At 43.3% G+C, this 23,691-nt stretch overlaps 1 protein-coding gene across 8 annotated transcripts in view; it reads left to right on the top strand.

Moving 5' to 3' along the window:
* The window catches only part of LOC106660583 (nuclear factor erythroid 2-related factor 1), a 50,315-nt gene that overhangs the window by 12,218 nt on the left and 14,406 nt on the right, over positions 1–23,691 (top strand). For 7 of the 8 annotated variants that reach the window (XM_014383625.2, XM_014383627.2, XM_023460358.1 and 4 more), the window contains 4 exons: positions 5,234–5,410; positions 9,660–9,756; positions 18,961–19,451; positions 19,704–19,949. In XM_014383625.2, the coding sequence (XP_014239111.1) occupies positions 5,234–5,410; positions 9,660–9,756; positions 18,961–19,451; positions 19,704–19,949 (1,011 nt within the window). Of the gene's footprint in view, positions 1–5,233; positions 5,411–6,939; positions 8,310–9,659; positions 9,757–18,960; positions 19,452–19,703; positions 19,950–23,691 lie in introns of those variants that run through there. The other variant, XM_023460362.1, reaches the window with a different exon arrangement.

The raw sequence follows: 23,691 nt of genomic DNA on the forward strand, positions 1-23,691 counted from the left end.
TGACTCAAATATTTTCTTGGTATTGTTTTTTCGCAGTACAATTAGGAAAGATTTCGGTTTGTAAGAGATGTTTTGAAATAAATATAAAATTAAGAAAACTGAAGTCGTTAGAAACGTTGCATTCGATATGAAATTTTTCTTATGTGAATTAACCTACTGAACTCGGATTCGTACATCAGTAAGATAAATAAATATACTAAACATTGTTTAAATAAAAGGTTAAAAAGTATTATTTCCGATCCAGCAACAATTTTTTTGGTTTGGTTGAATCATTCGAACATCCAGTGACATTTTAGTCATTAATATTTTAAAAACATGAATTTTTAATTTCCAAGTTATTATGTACGACTTACTACAGTGCGAAAGAAACAGAGAACATAGCTAAGTCCTGTACTGTCATATATTTGGGTGTAATATACTCATTCAATAATTTACAACTTTAACTTTCAATGTTGCCATGTAAAATGTTAAATGATTGTTTTAACTGTTTTATTTAAACACTGTGATATAATTTTATTTTACTGGCTAATATGATAGTTTAACGCCCTGATACACATTGTTTGATATTTCTGACTTATTAAGTACTAGTATCTATTTTTGAATAAATGCGACGAAAGATTGCATTACGACCTCGAACTGGCCCAATGGCTTATCAGTGGCATTCATCATTTATCAAACATCTCTTATGAGTTTTAATTTTCATTCGATTATCACTTTTACTAAAATGTTCAAACGTTATTGGTAGAACGAGCGATTTTTACGGATTTATTGTTGTTTTAAAAATCTTTCATAGATTAATGATTCGCAATAAGTATGATTTTTCTACTTAAGATAGCAGTAGCTGCAATAATATTATTTATAATAGTATGAATTCAGTACAGGCTTATTTCGTGAAATAATACGAGCATCAAATTTATTTACCCAAAAATTATATAAAAATATCAAAAAACATCGCGCATAAATGTATCAATGAAAATTATAAAGTTTGTATTAAAAAATTTCGCTGATATAAATGTGAACTTGCTCGCCAAATCAGCTTTGAGACTTTCGTTACAGATGGCGTTGAGCTTCACTGTATGCAAGATTAGAAAGGCATTATTCATGCACATTATAGTTGTACACTTTTACTCGTATGTACAAGGAAAAAAATGTGAAATTGAAAACAAAATAATTATATTATATTTGAATTGATAAAGAAAATTTCATTTTTGATTTTCAATCACACATATTTTCTTAGTGCATACGAACATATGTGCATATGTATACTATAATCCTGAACGATATCTTACCTCGAGATCCTATTATGCATTTAGGTAGCATCATCTGTTCATATATTATTTGAAGTTTCCTTTACGTTTCAAATTGCTCACTTCTTTGGAATCGATTAGTTAGATAAACATTGCGCAGGCGGTTTAACGGCACATATTTGACAGGTATTTGAAAGAAAGAGGAAGAAAGATCATTTCAGTCTCAATAGGCGCACGTGCCACGCATCTGATTTATACGAACTATTGTTTCCTCGGCTTTTCGACTCAAATTTATGATAATTTCGTGGTTTAAATCTTAATTCTTCCATTTACTCTAATTTCTAAGTGTAACATCAATCAATCAGTTACTGCATCTATATTTTTACTTTATGGAAAAATCAATGCTTGATTAATTGACTCAGGCCGAGTGGTTACGTTGAAGTGTTGGTATTTTTCATACAACTTCTTACAGAGATTTGAACATTTAATTAGTTCGAGTCTCTCTGAACTTTCAGCGCAATAGAATACACAGAAAAATGAGTCGATAAATTTGATTTTTTCTAAAACAGTATATATTGGAGCGAAATAAATGAATGCACCTTGTCAACCAACTCGTGGTAAATATCAATTAATTTAAATAGCCTCGATCTCTAACTACAATCTCGGTACCTGTCATTTATAATGTTTGTCGTTCTTTCTAAGATTCAACACTTAACTTTTTGTTATTAAAATATTTGTTTATCTTTTATATCTTTGGACGCTTGCGTTTTAATCAGCGCATGGATAAACAAGTACTTTCATTTTTGTACTGACTGTGTTGCCTCTCCTCTCTCTCTCTCTCTCTCTCTCTCTCTCTCTGTTGAGTCCGTTTTATAACTTTCAATTATATTAAATAACTGTTTTTATTCTTCAAGGTACTTTCAACAATCAACAAAATTACCGAGATTTAATTGAAATTAGGAACTAATGATTTAAGCGTTGAAATTTCGATAAACTTGAAAAAATAAAGATTGATGTATCGTTTCGGATTTTTGTCATATCCTTGCTCGTCATGAGTCTAATGATCTTTTCGGAAAAATCAAATCATCTTAGTCATGATTTTCATCTTAGACCGGTTAAAATTATAGTTTTCAAACACATCTAAAAAGCTCTCTCAGATTCAATTGTTTAATTTGTTATTTTTGACTCGAAGACATACGTAAGTAAATATGATTTTATTAAACGTACACACTTGTATCAGTACTATTATAAGTTTCAAATGTTATTAAGTATCCTTCTACGAGGTTTTTAAATTGAAAGCAGAATGATACAATAATAAAAAATGCATTATGCGGTATCGTTCCCAACGTGATCGCTCGTAGTTTCCAAATTTGTCTATTCTGCAACGATATAAATTATTTAGCAAATAAAGAACAATCTCGAGTATCAAATTGCTCATATTTTCGATTTATTAAATTCCGTCGATTTTCTCTCAAGCACGATGGGCGATGTTGCGTTGGCAAGCGAGGAGCAGTCTGTAAACCAAAGAACTCGTCCGTTGGGGGACAGCTAGATGTAAAATGGATGAAAAACATTGCGTGTATTATATACAGAGGTCTCGCATATCGCGAATCGAGAGCGTGAGACAGTGCCTGCATAGGATCTGCTCGGAGCTTCGATTCGTCCCAACGAGTATCGCATCTATTCATTACCTTATCCCCGCGTCGAATTAAAAGCCCCTCTCGGAGCTGCCACTGCGGCTGCGAGATCATTTATTATCGTATACGCTTGCTCCTTTCGCGTCTTTTCTCTCTCTCTCTCTCCTTGTTTTTTCTCCTTTTCAATTTCGATCAGTCGTGCATGTAGGTTTTGCAGCAGCATCACATGCACGTAGATATAAGCTCCTAGGCAAATTGATAGCGGCTCTCGAGAGTCGGTGGCTCGCGCATTTTTTCGCGCACCGCTGGCACCGCTGCTGCTCGCTGGGCTGGAGGCTGCTTTAACGGGCGATATGCAGGGAAAATGCCGTCCGCCGTAGAGCGCCGACGCCGACGTGGGTGTGCGAGAAAGCTTTCAACGCGCATTCGTAGAAGATTTTGTTGCCTCCCACCGCTCCGTGAGCTGCTTTTCTGTGTGCGTCTGTGTACGTGTGTGTGCGCGACGGCGGCGGCGAGGGCCTCTGCGAATATAACACAGCACACACATTGAATAACTTCTACTCGCTATGCTTGCTTGTACGCCATGTTGCGCGTCTACTTCGCCAAAGCCGATTTTGTGTGAAATATCATTAATCAAACTCCCCTCTTTGCTCATTGTTGTTGTTCGAGCGTGCACCTATATACGTATACAGGCTTACGCTGGAGCGACGCCATTGCGATTGCTTCGTTCGTCTTCATTCTTTTGGCTGTACTGCCTGCCAGGCTCTCCCTTGGCGTCCCTATATACCTATCGGCACCGCAACTGCTCGCGAAATATAAATGCGAGAAATCAGCTTATGAGTAATAATTAAAAGCAGGAAATTAGACGTAGCTGCACTTTGCTCGATGTATAGGCACTGCATCGTGCATCCAATTCTCATTAATACTCAGACCTTTACGCTTTCATCTAATTATTCCAGCGAATTTCCTTTTATTTCAATATGTTATGTCTCATTTTGCTTACGTCCGACACACCGATGCTTACAAAACGATGGTTTTTTTAGCAAACTGTAATTTTTATTTTTATTTTTATGGGTACTAAAAATATTAGGACAAGTTCAACTTTTTTATTTTTCGATTTTATTTTTTGAAGTTTTTATTTGGCGGTTAAAAAAATTTAGGTATCTTCCATCCCACAGGCTATCAACTTGATCAAAATTTTAAGCTCGGCACATACGGAAACATATCCAAGATCCATAATTTTCAAGTCTCTCTACTAGAACAACGTTAGACGGAAGCGGTCACGGTACAACTCCCTCCGAATCCATTTACACTCCGCACAACATCCTTTAAAATTCTAAAACGCTGTAAGAAAAAATGTAGCAGCTCTTTGCTCTCTTGAATCGTACGGGCCGAATTATTTTTGTCGAACACGTCGAGCTGCTACACCTGCTGGCGATGCTGTTGTTTCACTTGAGCAGAGCTAGGCGCAAATCGGACGCCTTTCAAATTTATTATTGTACATTATGAAGTTAGTTGCCTTGAGAGCTGCGCCGATTGTTCGCGAGGCGCGCACAAAGTTTCCATTGCCATAATAAGCGATTGGCTTGACTTTATACATACAATACTTGGGTCGTAGCGGTGAACCAACGCCTCGCGCTCTCGGGTCTCGCAGCCTCGCGAAGAAAGGGCGTGCGCGCATATCTTCATGTGCCCATCAACTTTCATATGAACAGCAACGATGATTGTCTCTTTTTCTTTACCCGGCCAACTGCATTCACCTGACGTTTTCTCGTTGTCGCGCCGCAAATCCTCGCGATGCGACTCGCGCGTTATGTGTGCAGTCTATGTGCGCTGGGTTGACACTCGGTCGTGCGCAAGTTGTAGTTGGATCGAAAAATGCACGGCATCGCATCCGGTTCGTGCGTAAGCCGTTTTCCCAGCGATCAGCGAGGAGGAAAACGCAGTTGGTCCGTGCAGAGGGTAAACGACCCGCGCGTACCTCGCTCGAATACAATTATCGCTCGAGGAAAACAGCTCTTTTTTCTCACTGCAACACATCCGAGAAAGTTGTCATCGGCTCGTTTCATTGAAAGCTATGCAGGCGCGAAAGGATGCAAAATCGCGGCGAGATTCGCCACGTGTCCTGAAGCTATATCTATGTAGATCGCGCGTTGTTATTGGCCCTGTGTGGCGGCGGGCGAAAGCGTGTCGAGGCGCTAAAAGGAAGTTGCACGTTTCTGGCCGACTAGCTTTTCTCAGCCGCGATCGTCTCGGACGAGTGAGCCATCTGCAGCAGCATCGAGTTGACGCGATCGCTTTGAAATTATCGATCGCCACACGAGTAATAAGTTACTTTTCTTTTTGCAGGATCTGGACATGATCAGTGCCTTAATCACGCAAGATATCGACTTGGGATGCACAGTCGAGGCCACCAAGCTCGACCTTATGCCGGACGAGTCGACCGACCAAAAGATCCAAGAAGAAGATCCGATAAAGTTGGAAAAGCTCAAAGCCTCAAAGAAAGCCGAAAGTGGCGATGACAAGGTACGCTTAAATACGCATACAATTGCTACATGATCGGGCTAATTTTGCCTTGTAATAATTCGATGTATCATGTATATGGTCGTTCGATGAACCTAATAAACGCGCGAGGCTTTGGTAATTCGATGATTCGATAAAAAGCGCGTCGGTATCTCTCCTTTTTTGTTCGCTTAATAGACATTAAATACGCGCCGATTTTCCGACTTGCGCTCGCGCTCGCGCTTTACAAGATTCACAGGGCAAAAGTTACACGAAAAATATTGTATCGCAGTCACACACGTTGGCTTTGATCTCGCGCAAGCACGGCTCGAGCTATCTCTCGCGTCGTATCGAGAGAGAGAAAGAGAGAGGGAGAGATTCATCCGCGCGATATCTCATAGAAGTCACATATCAAGGCTTATGAGGTGAAAATTGCCGAATCATGCGATCTTTATCGGCTATATACAATCCTGGTGGCTCGCGATGTCATAAAGGTACCTGGGAGATTATCGATGCAGATTCGTTTGGCAGAAAATCGAAGGCGAGTTTCGTGTAATTACCTGCGTCATAATATAGGCTTGATATCGATAAAAGTAAGATTAATTACGCTGCGGCGGCGTTGGTTTTTATTAACAAGCTCCTGCGCGCGCGGCAAAAGGACACGATTGGAAAGTCGAGGCTCTTGTGTTATCGGGCAAAGTTATATGCGTTTGTAAGTGTATTACATACAAAGTAGTACGCGTACTTACACGTTTATTCGCGGCAGAAAAGAAAGGCAGTCGTAGCAGCGGCGATGGCTCGCGCTGTGCGAGCTGTAACGCGGGCGGCGGTCGCGATTTAAAGAAAGCCTCATCATTTCCTGAACATTTTAAGCTGCTACCCATTGTGCGCTGGGCCCGCGAGTGTCCATCGTTCGCGGCCCGCCATAAACGAACTTCTCGCGCGCCGTATAACTATTATATACGGGCCAGCTCTTACAAGATGCGCGCGCGCGCGTCCATCCATAGCGCGAGATTCGATTCGATCGATTGAAACGTTAATTAATCAATGTAAAAATAGGCAAACGATGATTCTGCACAACCGCAGTTGGCCATTTTATAGAGCAGCCGACACACACAGCCTGAGAGATCCAAGCATACATGCGTACATTTCGTTCTTTTGTTGCCTCGTGAGATCTGTTGGCGCCGGCCCGATCGAAGGATCTTAATTTTCTCAAGCCAAATCGTTATAATACGAATCGGACGAGACGAGGCTTTCATCGAGCCAAAGCACTGCCATAGTTCGATCCGTCGAGGGCGCGAATCTCGGAAAAGGACATTTTGACACTTACATATAAATGCGACGTTGCAGGCAGCTCGTCGATTCTTCCACGTTCCGCGCGCTCGGCCGGTCATTAGCAATACACTTTAATAATAATACGAAAAAATGCGGCACGTCGAGAGCTGCGTGCTCGCTCGTGTAGCCGGGGCAGATGAAATAAAAGAAAGGAGATTCAAAGCTGGCAGCTTTTACGTGCGCTCGTCGTCGGCATCCTGCACGATGACTCTGCAGGGTCAGTATGGGCGGCTTTATTCATCATATTCTTCTTTTCGCTGCTCCGTGTATAATAATGCACGATGCTTATCTGCTCGCGATCGACTTTGCCTCGGCTCTGGATAAGCGATTCGCTCGCGTGACGTGAAGAGGGCCGCGCGCGTACGTAGCTTCGCTCCTTCGAGACGCCGCGACTTGTCCTTTTACTACATAATATAATACGGCGGTATGAGCTTCCACGCGAGGTCCGTCATTGACGCGCAGCTCGAGCCGTATTCTGCAGATAAGGAAAAAATAAAAGCCAAACGCGCTTCGAGCTCTTAGGTAATTTCAACGTGCAGGCATCGAATCGAAAAATGCGCCGTACCACTTTATGTATTAAATGTATGGCTAGTTTTCGCGCGCGCTCGCGAGCCACTGCGCTGCCTCGTGAAATGAAAAAGAAAGTTGGCTCTAATCAGGCCTGACTTGCATTTTCGCCGTAGAGCATGTAACCCCGCGTGTGGTATATCGCGTTCCTGTCTCGCGTATGCTACATTCGATCGATGGACGCAACAAAAAAAAAAAAAAAAAAAAAAAAACGGTACGAAAAAAAGAAACAAAAGTCTCCGTTGTTGTTCTAGAGGTTTTTGTTTTTGGCCGACTCGAACTGGCGTCATTTTTCACTGATTTTATTGCGCGCGAAATAATTTTCGTGTGTAGAGTTTCGTGCGCTGGTACCGGATGATGAATGTTAGCGAGCTGCCTCAGATAGTACGAGTGCAGCCTCGGAGAACAAGAGCCTCTGTGCGTGTACATCAAAAATGGGATCGGAGCCCGAGTGGCGCCCGCGAACCCTCTTTTTCGTATTACTTGGCTCGACCGTCGCCGCTTTTTCAAGCTCAAAGCTGGCGCGCGGGCAAATCGCACACGACACGAGCTTTTCGTCGTTGCTATCCAAATGGAGCTTGAGCCGAGCCAACCGATCGATCGTAATAATCCAGGGTCTGTATGAGACGAGGCTGCATAGAACCAGACCGGGGCTCGGGATGATTAATAGCTTCTCGTACGACAGTTTGTGTTTGTGCATGTCGCACGTGTGCCATTCTACTTGGATTTGCGCCTGTGCGTATGTACGAGTCGCGTCAGTCGTGCGTCGAGCCATGCTCGTACGCTCAAAGTATAATAATGCTGCTATTTTCATTTGTGTACACAATAAATATACGTAGGCAGTATATAGCCCAGGCAACGTGGTGTAGATAGCGGTGATATAAAAAGTTCGAGCTCTGGTGAAGTTTGACTTACCGAGTATCGTTTCGCGCGTTATCACACGATATGGAGACTGAACGTTTTTTCAACCATGCTTTTCTGACTTTCCTGGATATCTCCTCATCTGTCCCGTCTATAACTCGTGAGTGAAAATTTCGTTTGTTTTAACTTACATTGCGTTGAGTCTACGCATTGGCGTCTGTACAAGGAATATCAATATTTTGATTCCATTTGTACTGCTTCGGGATGGTGGTAACAGCGCCACTAGCCGCAGTCACGTGAAAAAAAACGACGAATCAAGCATCTCTCCAGCCGTCACAATATGTATGCAGGCTCTGCGCGTGAAAAGCAGCTCTTCACCTTCGTTCACTTTTAATTCACCTCTCGGTGTATGTCTGCCTGCGCGTTTCTTGCCGTGCGCTTGTGTCAAGAGATATTTCTCTTATAAAAATGAACGACTTCTCTGGCCTTGATGCTCGATGCGACTCCGGACTCGACGAGTGCCTTGGGCCTGCGACTGCTTATTTTTGCCCGAGCGTCGAAATATTTATGTTTTCAACAATTCGCCCGCACCACGCGATGACGGCTTTTTTCTTCGTCCTCGTTGATTCGTACGATTCGGTTATTTTGCGAGGGAGTGCGACCGAATTTGCAAATTCCCAACTTCTTAAATACATATCGGTTTGCGACGCAACATTGAGCTTATTTATGAATATTACTAAAATAATACATTTCATCGATCGATGTTAACTAAACGAACGTGACGGCTTATATTTGCTTATAAACACCCGTGTATATCTCTCGTTCTGTATTTATACGCGTCTTGACAGGTGAGGTGTGAAGTGAAGGCTAATCTACTCAAACTCAAACGATTTGCGCGAGTGAGTGTGCGAGCGCCTCGACCGAGTATTCTCCTCTTTCGGAATATATCGAAATGTATCAATTATTATTATCTCGACTTGTAAAATATTGGTAGACAAATGTTGATATAACGACATAATTAATAGCAATTTCTTCCGAAAAAATTAGAGCGGTCATCGACTGATGGCATGCAGCCAGTTCCGAAAGACGTCTGCATCATCGACTAATCGCTTTAGCAAAACAATCGTGACTTAAGAAAAACAGAAAAATGACATTTTAGGGTAATCACAACGTTTTTTAAATTGAAAAAATTATTGCTTCGCTGCTATAACTTAATGCGATGTTAGGCGCGAAAGTCTAATACTATTAATGAAAGCATTCATATCGGACGTGTTCACAATACTCGAAGGAATAATAATACCGTATATCCATCTATATGTATCTTTCGATGAGTTACAAAATGGATTTTGAGGATCAAATGAGCGTGTATAGCAGAGTCATCGCGCGTGTAAAAAAAAACAAACAACCATGCAAGGAGGTTCCTGGCTATTCCTGCTCGAACGACCGTATACTGACTATTATTACTTAACTATTTGACGCATGAAAGTTTTTTTAATGCAAAAAATTGCAGAATGCAGAGGAACAAGACGAGTCGAAAAATCAAGATCCAAAGCCCGAAGATCCGAACGATTGGTCACATTTTCCGTACCCCATCGATGGAGAGACTGGTAAGATAATCTTTGAAAAATTTTAATTCTCAAGCGAGATCGAGCGCGTGGAAGCTCTTGATCGGGCTTCAATTTTTATTATAGTAGCGATAGTCACGTAATTTTTTTATTTGTATCCGCGTACCATACTGGTCTATTTCTTTTGTCGAGCTGTCGATCGAAGAGCGCTCGAACCAAAACTACTCAAGTTTGGATGAAAAAAAACTCGTTACAATTAGCGAAAAAAAAGGCAGGAATAAAAAAAGGCAACCCGTCAAATTCCTGACGCTGGGGCGCGGCAAAATGGGTGCGTTCACTTTTACCCTCTCCCCGCGTGCCAAAAGACTGCAGCTCACAATGTGCTTTGTGTGTGAGTTGGCACATACACGCGCGCGTACGCATACATGTATTCGCGAACTGGCGAGCGAAACTGGGGAGTGGCGTTCAAGTCACGCCTTCTCTTTCTATATACGTGGATATATGTGTATGCTATATATAGTCAGAGGTAAATTTGCGGGCGCAGAAGGTACATCGAGTTCAGCTTCTACTCCCCCTCTCGGTCTGTCAAAGTTGGAACTTTAATTGCCTGCTGCAAAGCCAAGAGGAGGAGGAGGAGGAGGAGGAGGAGAAGAGCCTGGAGATGTTCTCGCGGAGTGAAAGAAAGATGGGAAAGTTGGAATTCGGCCTGTTTCGCGAACAAAGGAGGGGCTCCAGAGGCAGCAGCCCCGCGCGCAAAGCAAATCGCTGAAAAAAGCGTCAAATTTGCACCGAGCAAGATGAAACTCGTTCGACTGCAAAACTTTTAATTAGCTTCAATTAGAGGTGTTTTAGGCTCATCTGCTTTTAATATATAGCACTGTATAGCTGCATCGAGGTGTACGGCCAAGTCGGATTAAGTTGATGCGTCATTTGCTGACTATGGCTTTGAAAGTTAGTTCGTCATCGCTTGCTACAGGTATATATCGCGTAGCTGCATGGATCCGATCGCGGACTCGAGCTACTCGATTTGCCACTGACCTCCGGCTTTATTATTAGGCGGCTGGTCGAATTGCCGCTCGAGTTTTGTCGCGTTTTGCGTAGCTCGCAATTACGCGCGGCCACACAAAGAAAGGCGAGGGGGGAGGGAAAATTACCTCGACCCGTTCGTCGAGCGTTCGGTGTTGTACTCGAGCTGCGAGCTGCAATATACAGCGATACACGTGCGGCCATTTTACTTTCGAGTCTCGCGGCGTGGAGCGCGCGATACACGAGTTCACAGCGTGCGCTCATTACGTGCGCTGCACTTATCATTGGCAGCGATCTCTCTCGAGGCTGGCGCGCATAAAAGCCCGCGGCTAGCACGCCGTGGAGCAGCGATGTAATTTTCGATCCTTTTTTTTTCCTCGCTACCCTGGCCTGGCTGCACTACACGGGGAAAATAGCTTTTCCTGAGAACAGCCGCGCGCGCACGCTCCTGCTGCCGAGCGACTCGACTTTAATTACTGTATGCCTCGAGAGTGTACATTTAGCAGTCGAGCCGTGTTCCCGCGTGCCTTTTTTGCGCCATTGTTTTTCTGACTCGGGCGCGCGCGACGATACCGATCTCTCTCGGCGCAGTCGTTCGCGTCTGCGCAGCTCTCGTGTGCATCAACGTTTTTCATCAACGTGTGTACTCGTCATCGCGAGCGAGCGAGCGAGCCTATACACGAACGACGAACGACGCGGTGCATAAATAATTGTCCAATTCCGTCTTGGAACAAAAACGAATCAAGATTTTCCAGCGCGAACGACGGAACGCGGATGCGTCCTTGCGGCTGTATCGCGCGTATCCTAGTGCCACGTGTCTGCGTGGCCCGGGCTGCTCAGCCATCTGCTCGAGGGCGCAAATCGTGCTCGCTCGATCGGAAGACTGACTCTGCCTAGGCTCTTATCTGCGAGCGCGGCCAACGCGTTATGGGGGTGGCCTCAAGCATCCATCAAGGCTATTCGCTACTTGCCTTTTTCAATCGTTCCGTGAATTGAATGAAACAATCGCTTCATTGTTTTGCTGCATTAAAAACGTGTATTAAAATGTACATTTTTTGCTGCTGCTCCTGCTGCTGGCGCGATTTATGGCTACGCGAGCCCGAGTCGTCATATTTCATATTCGCAAAGAGACGAGTTTAGAATCGAGATGAATAATAATCGATACGCAATACGAAATTACAAAGTTTGATTAAAACGAGGTGGCAATTTCCGGCTTGATTAGTCACGAATCGCTTAGCCGCGCGCCTAGGTACCCGGACTCTTTTAATTTACGCGTTCGTTTATCATAAGCTAAGCCGAAAACGAAGGGGGAAAGGAAAGGCGGCTTCCGTTAGTTTTTCAACGTTTTTTTCGGCGTAGCAAAGTGTCGAATGGCAAGAATTGCGAGCCAAGAGTAGTTACGCGTAATACGGAGCGTGGCTGCGCGCGTACGCGTGTGTCGAGCACAATAGTTTCCAATCGATATACTTGCGGCTCGAGTTGGTTGCGTTCGGCGCTTAAAAAGCCACGATCTCTCGGGATGCTCTCTTATATACAGCTGCACGCGCGCGCGACCGAGCTTCTTCGGGCCTTCAAACGAAACCGAAATCAGAGTTTTGTCTCGAAATACCGCGGATCCTCGAGCTGAAAACTGGAAAAATGTATGATCAGCGATTGATTAATTACAGCCTGGCTTCTCTCTGACCAACTTCATCACGCAAGAAACAAATGAAACCTAAAATACGCACGATCACCGACATATTGTGTGATGCATTGTGTCCGTTCCACATTCGAGAGAAAAAAAAAGAAATGGAAAAAAAAACAAAATCTTTCTCCATGGCTGTATCCCGATACGGGTATACACTGGTGATGCGATGCCAAGCAATACAAAAGCCAAATCCAACTGCAGCGCTCGTATATCGTATACGTATATACACGTCTATTCATCGATCCACTTGGAAAAAAAGAGAGAGAAAGAGAGAGAAAGAGAGAGAGAAGCGAGAAGCGAGCTTCGTTTGAGTAATGGTACGAGCACGCGCTTAGCAGCGGTGGTTTTCAGTACAAACTTTTGGCAAGTCATGACGTCGGTCTCGATTCCCTCTCACCTCTCTTGTTGGCAACACATCCCCCTTGGGGATATTACCCAGGGCTCGATGCTTTTCTGCTCTTTTTTTTCATTAATAAAAGTCGACGACCAGATGTATGTGTTCGTGTAGCGCTCCTCCGTATGTGTGTGCGCGTATCTCTGTACATGTACAAGCGCAACCTATAGGTATAAACATATACTTATACTGCTATATAGGTATATGAAGAGCTATGGGAATTGAATGCTTCGTGTATTACCGCCGAGCGTACCGATAATAATAATTTTTTGCCTTTTTTTCGGCTGGCAGAGGTAGGTATATATACGTACGTCAGAGAGAAAGAGAGCTGGCGTTTGGTCGATACGCACAATGCGCGAGCGCGAATACGTGCGGGGTGGTATTGTGTGTGTCGGCCCTCGATACGGCAATGGCGGCGGCGGCTGATGGATCGTTCCTATGTGTCGGGGCGAAAAAGCCTCGAGCACCAGAGTACCGCTGGAAAACTCACATAAAATCCCAATTATCGAGAAACGCGATGTTAAGTTCTTCAGGCGGATGGATCTCCAAAGAAACGCGCCTATCCCCAAGAGGCAATAGACATAATCGATATGTTCTAATCCGCGCTAAGATCACAGCTACGCACAGAACGGAAAGAACGGAAAATAGTCGAGGATGTAGTTAGGTGTAGCTTAGCGGGCAAAAGGAAAAGTTTAGATATGGCTGGCCGGAGAAAAAGTATAAGACGCTGTTCTGCGCCAGCCGCCACCTGTTCCCACCTGACTTTTCGTAATCCTCAAATTATGAAAATATCTTAGTCCGAGTCCAAGACAAACATAACGAGCTGCAGCAGTCGCTGTATATGTAATTATACCTCTTAAAAAAGCAACTTGCTGCTCCCGAGAGCTGCAAAGCTCTTCTGGCGCCGTGTTTCACTCTAACGCAAACACGCCACGCGGACTTGCTGCCGGCCGACAACGCGTATGCTGCCTGGCTGTCACCTGAAGAGCACCTCGCGCGTCTATAGACACAAGCTGTTATTGTATTAGGCGCCAATACTCCTTTTCGCTTCAACAAATATCAACTCCAGCGACAAGTGCTGGCGTTTCTTTTTTTTCCTTTTCTTTTCCTCGTTCTTTTGCTCTTTCTTTTTCGTGGCGCTGCTGCATCGGCTCTCGGAAAAGTCAAGAAAGCTCCTATTGTGGTGCTCCGAGGCGAGGATACCTCCGTGTGCGGCACTTGGAGTAGCTGCTAGATCTTAGTCCTAGCAAAGTCCAATCCTTTCTCAACGTGCCAGACTCCTATTCAGAATACAATAGCGCCAACCCAAATACGAAATTACGAATATTTTTCAATGGCAGGAAGTTGGTAGGCGGTGGGTTGGTACAACTCGAGCCTTCGTATGTACCGTATGCGCGAGGCTCATATGGAAATTGTAAACCTAGTCGACTAAACCGACCAGACAACAGATGCCATCGACCGATTGCGGATTAAAATTTCATATTTTGACCCCTTTGCCCTGAAACACGCGTCGAAAAAATTCTCCACAAAACCTCAAACGATTTATCGGGGAATGCCGCAGAGTCGGTTCGATAATAATTTTCACCAGTCGAAAATATCGAGAAATTTTTTAGTTAGCTTGGATTAAAGTAAATCTCGTATGCAACTATCGATCTAACATTTCGCGCAAACAATCTAAGGACTATTGATTATTTGCCGAGTATATCGATCAGCTGCTTGCAAGCTACTGCAGAGATACTTATTATGCGATGATGCAAAAAATCAAATTCCACCCTCTAAGCATGACTTGCGTTGGAAATTTAAGTACGACTATATGTGTGTGTATATGTATCCATATATATTATATGTGTATGTGTGTGTGTGTATACAGATGGCGCAAAAGATATCGAGGACCTTCGCGAGTCATCGAGATTTTTTTTATGTAACACGGCATAACATCGCACTTTTCATCTTCTTCCGATGCGGTTGCTAATTTTCAAGTCTTTGCACTGTATATGTGTGTGTGAGTGTGTGTGTGCTACTGTTGATACTCTTGACCTAGTTGCTATGTCATGTAAACGATGATTTTGCAGCTTGGGAGATGTATTTTTGTCAACCCTTTGGCCATTCCCAAGTGTACGTCTATGTTTGTGTGTATAGTGAGTAGAAGATTTACAAAAGAAAAACATATCGCTATACTTTTTCACACTTGTTAATGAGTCGATTATTTTTCCGACACTTGATGTCAAAACGTGTCATCGACGTAATTATGTCAACGGAAAGAGCTAATTGATGTCTTGGAGCAATGATGAGTAGGATGAGGACAGTTGATGCTCGTCCTTATCGATGGCACTGTACGTTGACATTCACACTCGAAAGCGAATGGATCGGCATCGCTCGACTCAAATGGATGCTGATAAAAGAATGTGGATCGTTTGGGCAATTTCACCGTTAGCATCGTCGACGAAGCATCGTTGCGGGTCCTCGACGCTTCGCGGCTCTCGCTTGTATATGTAGAAGAACAAAGCCCGTGGAATATCCGTCAGCGAATTTTTTCCTACAATTTTTTTACATCGAGTGAAATTTTTTCCCATCGCTTGTACATATTACACTCGTGTTTGTGAATTAAAAAAGGCAGCTTACATACACATACGCGCTCATGCTGAGCGCCCGCGTATGTACATACCGATATTTTCGTGTATACACGTCCAACGCGGGGCACACGGGACTCGCTCGCGTGTGTACCTCGATTCGGTATTATATATATAGAGCCAGGAGTGCGCATGACGCACTTTCGAAATTATAAAGCGATTGGTTCATTCCTATCAAGATACGTATTACACGAAATCGTTTATACGTCTAGTCTTTTTGATCCGCCGTCGCCCGTCGCGTTGAGAAACGCGCCGATATGTTTTGACTTGCGCCAATTCGACAATCGTATATTCTTGAAGGAGGCACGCGTCGCGTGCGCCAAAAATGACAATCCATGCGACTCATCTGACAGAGCTGTCTTGCACTCGTCCAACTACACAGTCATTCTCGGAATCTAGCTCGTTAATTATGATCGACTATTGCACGATGAGTCAAATCTATTGTCTATTGAATCTGTGCTACCGAGAGATCTCTGTAATCCGATCGCAACAAACCTTTATTAAGTGCATCTTGGCGGTTTCCAACGACGAAAAAGTGGATAAATTTGGAGATTGAGACAAGTAAGCGCTAGATGGCCATGACAACCTGATTTTTCAGTGTTGACAGACGCAAACTGAGATGTGGTCAAAAATTATGGTCGGAAATTTATTTATCGGCGCCAATCACCGATGACGTATCGCGACAATTAAGAATTTATTATGACACTGAATAACTTTAATTGGACGTCCGGCGTTTCTCCTCGGATTTTGAGATTAGTCAAAAACTGAGTGGACGCCTCACGCCGCACTCGGACTTGCTCGCACGCATGATCTATATCAACTTTATAGGCGATTATCGTTTTCATCAAAAACTTGAATATGCATTTGAATGCATTCTCGTATGCTTTAATTTTTCATATTTACTATATTGTTCCGTCTACCCTCTTTACTTTGCCAAGTTTATTGCTTCTTATATAAAACTCAAATATTAATTGAAGTATGTTATTTGAATGATTTGTATGTTAAATATAAAGAACTCCTTTTACTGAGTTTACTTTAGATCATCTTTTCTAACATTCAGTGGCACTTGAAGCCTAAATTTAAATATTTCCACATATATATTTAATGGCCAAATAATAAATTTTTCTAATCTATCTCAAAAGGAGAAAAGGCAATCCTGCACAGTATTCATCTCCACATTTTCAGCTCCATTCTCCATAGTTATCCAAGTATCTCATTTATTGGCAACATACACTGATGTTTGTGTGTAAAATACGAAAGTTGGGGAATCGATCCCTACTCCAGTGCTCCGATCCCTTCCATGGCTTTTCGTTCTTAACGGTATGAGAGCGATCATGGGCGAACCAGCCATCCGCCATTGGCTGTTGTCCCCTCCCCCCCTCCAAGGGGGCGTCCTTTCACTCGGCTCGTAACTTGTTTCAACTTCTTCATGTCAGTTACCTGTACCGATTTTTTTCATCGTGCCCACTCTCAAACGTACTCATACACACATAGCGCACACCCATACGCGCTCACATGCCTGCACACCTATACACACCTATACTTACCTATACACGCATACGCACGCACACCTTTGCGCTTGGGTTTTCGCGGACAACAGCTCGCAAGGGTTCGAGCAGTCTCGAATTGCGCTTTGCCCGGAGCGGACCGACGATTTCTGTAGTTTAGTGCGCCTCTCAGGATCAGCCATTTAATTCGTTACTTTTGTTAGTGAGGTTTGGTGCTAATCGTTCTGTTGGTGGTGATAAGTGGGTGATAAGATTATACACATTTTTTCTACCAGCAACGAATATTTTTGTGATAGTTGCCAAGTTTTCGTGAAAAAAAGTTCAACGCCGCACAAATCACTACATAAGGTAAAAATTACTGGAACGTAGTAATTTTAGTATTATTGAGTATATCCCGCGATTTCTGCGAGCATAGTAATTTTTTTAGTTATCTTTCTCAGTGTAGTGCATATTGTAACGAATTTAGATAATTTGAAATAAAACAAAAGCATACGGCACTAGCTGTAATATGAACCCTGTAATGAGTTTTAATGGATATATTGTTACGACGGCCAACTAATTTGAATTTAGGAATAACACATGGAATATACAAAAAGTGGAATATTTTTGACAAGATTGAGTAATGTGTATAGTAGTTCAATTGATAAAAAAGTCAACTCGTATCGTTGCGTTGAACAGTACAATAAGCGATTGGTTTTTCTTTGAACTTCGGCTTAAACTATACCCTTTTTTTGAAAATTGATCTCGTGGGACTTGAAACATGCCGCATCATTGCCACTTTAGATCTCGCACAGCACATGCGTAACGAAGATTTTTTACAATTGCATGAAATTCTTATGAAAAGTTTGTTTTTATAGTATAAATTAAAATTGTAATCCATTACTGAAATCAGAAATACTTCCTACCCTTATATAAAAATTAATGATATTTTTGACAGTAAAAATTCGAGATCTTAAGTAAACATTGGCTCAGCACTTTTTTTGGTTTTTCCTTACGCTTTGGAATTGAAAATCCTCTTGATGAAATTCGGTCATTAATCACTGTGTGAACTACCTAATTATAAATGCACGAAGCTAGTGGTCATATGGTGTGAATACAAAGGCGAGCGCGTGCCTGGCACACTTCCTCAAAAGAAAGCGGACTCGACCAATGCATCAAAGGTGATTATCTCCTGCCCACCCAAAATAATACGTCGTTAGTACTTTTATGAAGTGTTTAATTGTGTGACAGAAGCTACTCTCATCACTTCCTACAAGAAATCCGATTGCACACCACAATCTTAATGCGTCGTGATATTTGACCGGCCGTATTGAATTTTTCTCAATGTCCAAGAAATAATGGACGGTCTGTCGAAACGATACCCGCAAAATATTTCTAATACGCTGTCCCGAACAAGAGATCGATCTTGTAGAACACGCATCGCTCAGGCACGCTAAACATTTTGATTTACGCAAAAGAAGAGAACAGAGAACACTTTTAATATCTGCAAATTTCATCAAGCCGTCATCGTGCCCGTGAGTCGAGCGTCGGTCGAGGGCCAGCAGAGAGCGAAAAGAATATATATCTTTATTTCGTATCGAAATATATGCTCTTCAAGAGCCAAGGTCCAACTTGAAATTTCAATCGCGCATTGCTCAAACATTTGCCTTTTTTTCTCTCGTTTGAGCACTGGCGTGTATACAAGCAAGGATTCGGTCCGGCGCGTATGGAAAAGCCAAACCACCTGAATAATAATAAGCAGATTTCGGTTTATGTTTTTCTTTCGCCGTGGAATTCATGTAGAGAGCCGATTCGACGCTCGACTTATTATAATATCAAGTATATACACGTGAAATTAAACGCGTCGCTCGACGCAGTTATAATTGCTTGAGAAAAAAATATTCTCTCATGAACGTCGCCCCGCTTCGGGCCGCTAGTATTTAAAGATTATTAAGTCGCGCGCGCGCGCTAATGAGTTAAATTATATCGACGTCCTGAAATTAACGAATTCGGCTTTTATAGGGGAATACCTGACTAATCTAGCCGACGGATGGCCCGAGCTCAGCGCCGAGAATAGAAAAGAGCAGCCGAGCGAGTCACAACAGGAAGAGCTAACAGCGGAGCCGTCGACTTCTTCGTCGACGCCGGAGCAATCGATCGGCTCGTATCCGTCGTCCTCGTTGAGCTCGTCTTCTCCGAGCGAGGCCGGAGTCTCGAGCGCTCTAGCCGTCGGCCCGAGCGCTGCCTCTTCCGCCGCCGACTGCGACGATGACATCGGCGAGCGACCTCTGCTGATCGGAGCTGATCATTTGGTCGGTCTAGTCGACGACTCCTTGAGTCTCTCTCTCTCGGGTGATGACTTTGCTTCGCAATTGCTCAATGCCGACTCCCTGCTCGGTTCCTGCGACGAGGTAGGACTCCTCAACAACGATTCCCTGGGCTTGACTGATACCTTCAATCTCGAGGAAGCTTTGCTGGGTTTGCATTCTGTCGAAGACGAGGAAGAAATCCAGGTAAGCTTTTCAACTCAAAGTTTCCCTTAAAATTTTTTCCATTTCTCTCGAGCCTTGTACAATTTCGAGTAAATTCGTGTTTTCTTAAGCGTGAACGATTTCGCACTAGTTTGATATAAAAATACCATTAATCTTCTTCTTGAAAAACTTTTCCCTATCCAAAAAGCAAATGTTATTCTAATGGCCTTGCTCTCTCTATGTGTGCGCTTAACTAATAATTCGACGAACGTCTATGTGTGTGTTTGTGTTTAGAAAAAGGACATCACAAAAAAGAAAAGCAGCAACAAGCGACGCTCGAGTTGCAGCGTCGACAGTTTCGAAGAAAAGAAGCCTTGCACGGAACCAGATAAACCCTGCAAAAAGAACGGAAACTTAGCCAAGAAAGATATTTCTAAGTCCGATAAGGAGACTAAAAAGTCAGAAGAGAAAGCAAGCGACGATTCCAACATGATTCACACGCCGCAATATCATCCCCATCCCCATCGTGGCTTCCATCAGGTAAGACTACTATTCATTTTATCAACGTTTTATTTCATACAATGCGTACTTTAATGCACGTATCAAGCTCGTAACGGAAAACTATTCGTTTGGAGTCGTGCGCACCTAAAGAAAAGTGGACATATGAAAAAATTCAACACTCCATAAAAGAGCGCGGCGTGCAACTATAAACTATGCCCAGAGTAATGAGTGGCTTTGGCCAGAACGAGACGTTGATATACGATACGGCGTTTACGAAATCGTAAACTGCTCGACTCCGTTTTATGCGTTCTTCGTCCCGTGCGCTGTGTGCCCTGCACGCAAAAAAAATCCTACCGCGTACGCGAGCCCAAAACAATTATCGTTATAAAAGTAACGATTTTTCCGCGTACATACAAAACGTTCGCGATCGAGCTGTAATGAAAAAAAAACTAGTGTGTCGCAGCGGAGAGATAATAAACAGTTATTAGAGTATCGCGGCGGCACATACGCGAAGATGCAGTAGCGACGTTATGCAAGCCGAATCGACGCTGATTTTTACGATACACACATTTACGCGCTGATTGCAATGTTCTCCGTGAAAATTTAAAAAGGACAATTTTTGTGAGCTCCATAGTAAATCCTAGAGTCGGCGAAGATAGAAGTAGAGAGAGAGAGAGAAAGAAAAGCTCCTCAGGCTAAAAAAGATTTTTAGCAGCAGATAAACCGCGAAAGCTGGCGTTTTAAAAGCCATCGCCCGGAGTAAATAGCCATCGTTTGCAATGACCCCTGTAAATGTACGCGTGTAATTTTCAAGACCCCTCCCACAAACTCGCAAATCATCGGCGATATATTACTGTGGCTTCGCAACGTTACCCCTTTTTTTCGCCGCGCGAGCCTGGAAGGTAGAAAATTTCGACTCTCAGACTCGGAGAATAAAATTGTTAAATCATCCTTCGAAATCGCGCTAATGCATGCGACAACGACCTATTGGTTGGCCGTAAGTACATATAATTTCCGTAAACATCTCTTATGCGCCGGTGGAAAAACAACTTTATTAAAGTCCGAAAAAATGTGTACACGCGCCAGCGATGAATGATACACTTTATGTTGACTCGACGCTTTACAAATTACTATTCAAAATGAGGATGTAAGCTTGGAGAACGGATCTCAATGGCTTGAGGTTGCACACAAATCGGCAGCATCTTCGTACTGAATCTTAATTAAGTAATTCGATATCATCTGTGGCCTCTGTTTCCGAGCACACCCCGCCCAAAATTGTCTCCAATAGGCGGCTCCTTCCGCGGCGCTTCCCCTTCCTCTAGTCGCAAGTACAGATCACATGTACAAGTATCAGCGGCGTCTGAAGTTTTCTTTCAAGTCAGTTATCCAGCAGAGCTTGGAAAGCCGTACGACGTAACTATTAGTTGTGTACGAAGAGTTGCCGCGATCGGACATGTTTTTCGGTCAAACCGAGAAGCACCGATTTACCGTTGCGGACGTGTAGTGTGTGTTTAGTGATTTTAACACAATTTTTATTCACCTGAAATGGAAGTCCAACATCCACCTTCTTGTGATAGTATTATCGGTTGTTTTGCCTCTATGTGGTCCGCCGAGAACAATAATTCTAACAAGGACAATCCAAACTCCACCATCGTCACCAATAATAACAATCATTACAACAATTACAACAGTTACCACAATTTCAACAATAACAACAATCACAGTAACAGTAGCTGTTTTTCACACGACGTATGTTTTTCTTTTTCCTTTTTTTATTAAACATTATCGATTATTTTTCACGTGACGTCGATTCATGCATTTTCTTTCATTAAATGTGCATTAGTGAGAAAAAAAAACGAAATCAGTACATGTGAAATATATATCCAGCGTATAGTGCGCGCAAAAGCATGTGCAATACATATAATTGTCAAGCCCCGCGCGCGTCTTCTATGTAATGATCGGCGTATGTACGTACACACACACGCGCGCGCGTACACATCGCAACGCCAGAAGCACACGAGGTCTCTCTCGTACTCGTCTTTTTCGTTATGTAAAAGTTTCGCGAATTGACACGACGGCGACTTGTAATCGTTTTTTGAATATCAAGGATTAATAGTTTTCTCGGTACGTGGACGGAGGCGCGAGTCAAGAGCATAACTCAACGCAACTTACAATTTTCTCGTCTGCCTGAATTTCGACCGTCGCGAAGTGTGCACTCTTGTCCGAGGTCTGTCGTAATTTTACCGCATTCGTACCTCGAGTCAAAAGGGTTTTAAATAGACACTATCCTGTCAAGCAATCGAAGCGCCGCAAAGTGACTTTCAACGGCTCCTGGAGCTTTGCAAGTACAAATGCCGATATTTAATTAAAACATTATCACCGCGCTCGGTCAAGACATGTGGGTGGTGGTTGTCGGTCCAGGCAATTTCGACGGGAACATCGGTGCACATGGGAAATTTGAATCGCGATCGTGACGATCGCTCTTTGAATCGCCTCGTCTGACCGACAAAAGCAAGGTTTTTTTCTCTTCACATGTCGCACGTACTTACGTACATGTACGACAATTACAGATTGTGTGTTGTGCGCGCGCGAGGGTCAGAGCTAATATATATCGCGTGATGCGCCAAAAAATGATATGTTTCGCGCGCCTCGCCGCTATATCTTTCTATATATATACGTCTCGAACATACGCATACACATGCATTAGCTAGCCGCGCGAGCTGTATTCCATACATTTTTGTTATTATTATTTACACGCATATAATATTCGCTCGCTAGCGCACGCACACACTACTCCGCAGGCGCACGACACGCTGAGTCGTTTTTTGTCTCCACCAGCGAGTTGTGCATTATTCAATGAGCAGTGCGCCGTGGAAATTCACTTGATTCATATTAGACCGAAGGCAAGTCGGAAATCGGTGGCGAGGCTCGCAATAATGATTGCCTCTTTTCTCTTTAAGCCTAATGGTGTAGACGCGCGAGTCGTGAAAGCCCAAAGGGAGAGATATTGTCGCGCGCTCGTCCAGGCGAAGAAGCGAAAAGTGATTTGTGCGCTAACGACTTCCGTAATCCGCGAGCTTTGATGCTGCTGCTGCTGCTGCTGTCGCTCTACGACCTTATATTTTTATGTGTTTACAACGTAATGCGGCAATTTTCGCCATTTCATTAAAACGTCATTACCGCGTGCGTGCACCTACATAATAGGAGCGCAGGCGCGGAATTAGGGTTGAAAAATCAAGAACACAAGTATCGATACATAAACACGGAGGACGCGAGGATAGGAGGCGAGGGAACGAAGGTAGGGAAAAGAAGGAGAAAAATGAGAAAGAAAGGATGTGGACGAGGCAAGGCCACAAGGCCAGTGGCGACAACATGCGGCGAGCACTAGTGTCGTGATTTATGCCTTTTGCGGTACTTTCATACGCTGTTTCGTATACAGCGGCCAAAGAGCGAGAGAAAATCTGCTGCATGGTTTGCCACAGGCCTGCCACGCTGCTTCCTATAATTCTGCAATGATTCGCGGCTATATGTTCCTCGGCCGAGCCATCGCGCTGCGTCCAGCCTTCTTTTTAATTGCTGCGATAACGCTTAACAGCTTGGCGGCGATGCTCCAAACGCGAGATCTATAATATAAGCTACTCGTGGGATGCTTTTTTACATGGCTGATTTTATTTTATTTTATTTTTTTGTTTCTTAATTCGTTGCACTACAAATATTGATTCAAGCCAGCTAAACTTCGTGGAATATTTCTAGAGAGTAAATTTTCTCCCGCATTTGTTTA

Source organism: Trichogramma pretiosum, unplaced genomic scaffold, assembly GCF_000599845.2.
Source record: "Trichogramma pretiosum strain Unisexual culture from Peru unplaced genomic scaffold, Tpre_2.0 scaffold59, whole genome shotgun sequence".
NCBI classification, from domain to species: domain Eukaryota; kingdom Metazoa; phylum Arthropoda; class Insecta; order Hymenoptera; family Trichogrammatidae; genus Trichogramma; species Trichogramma pretiosum.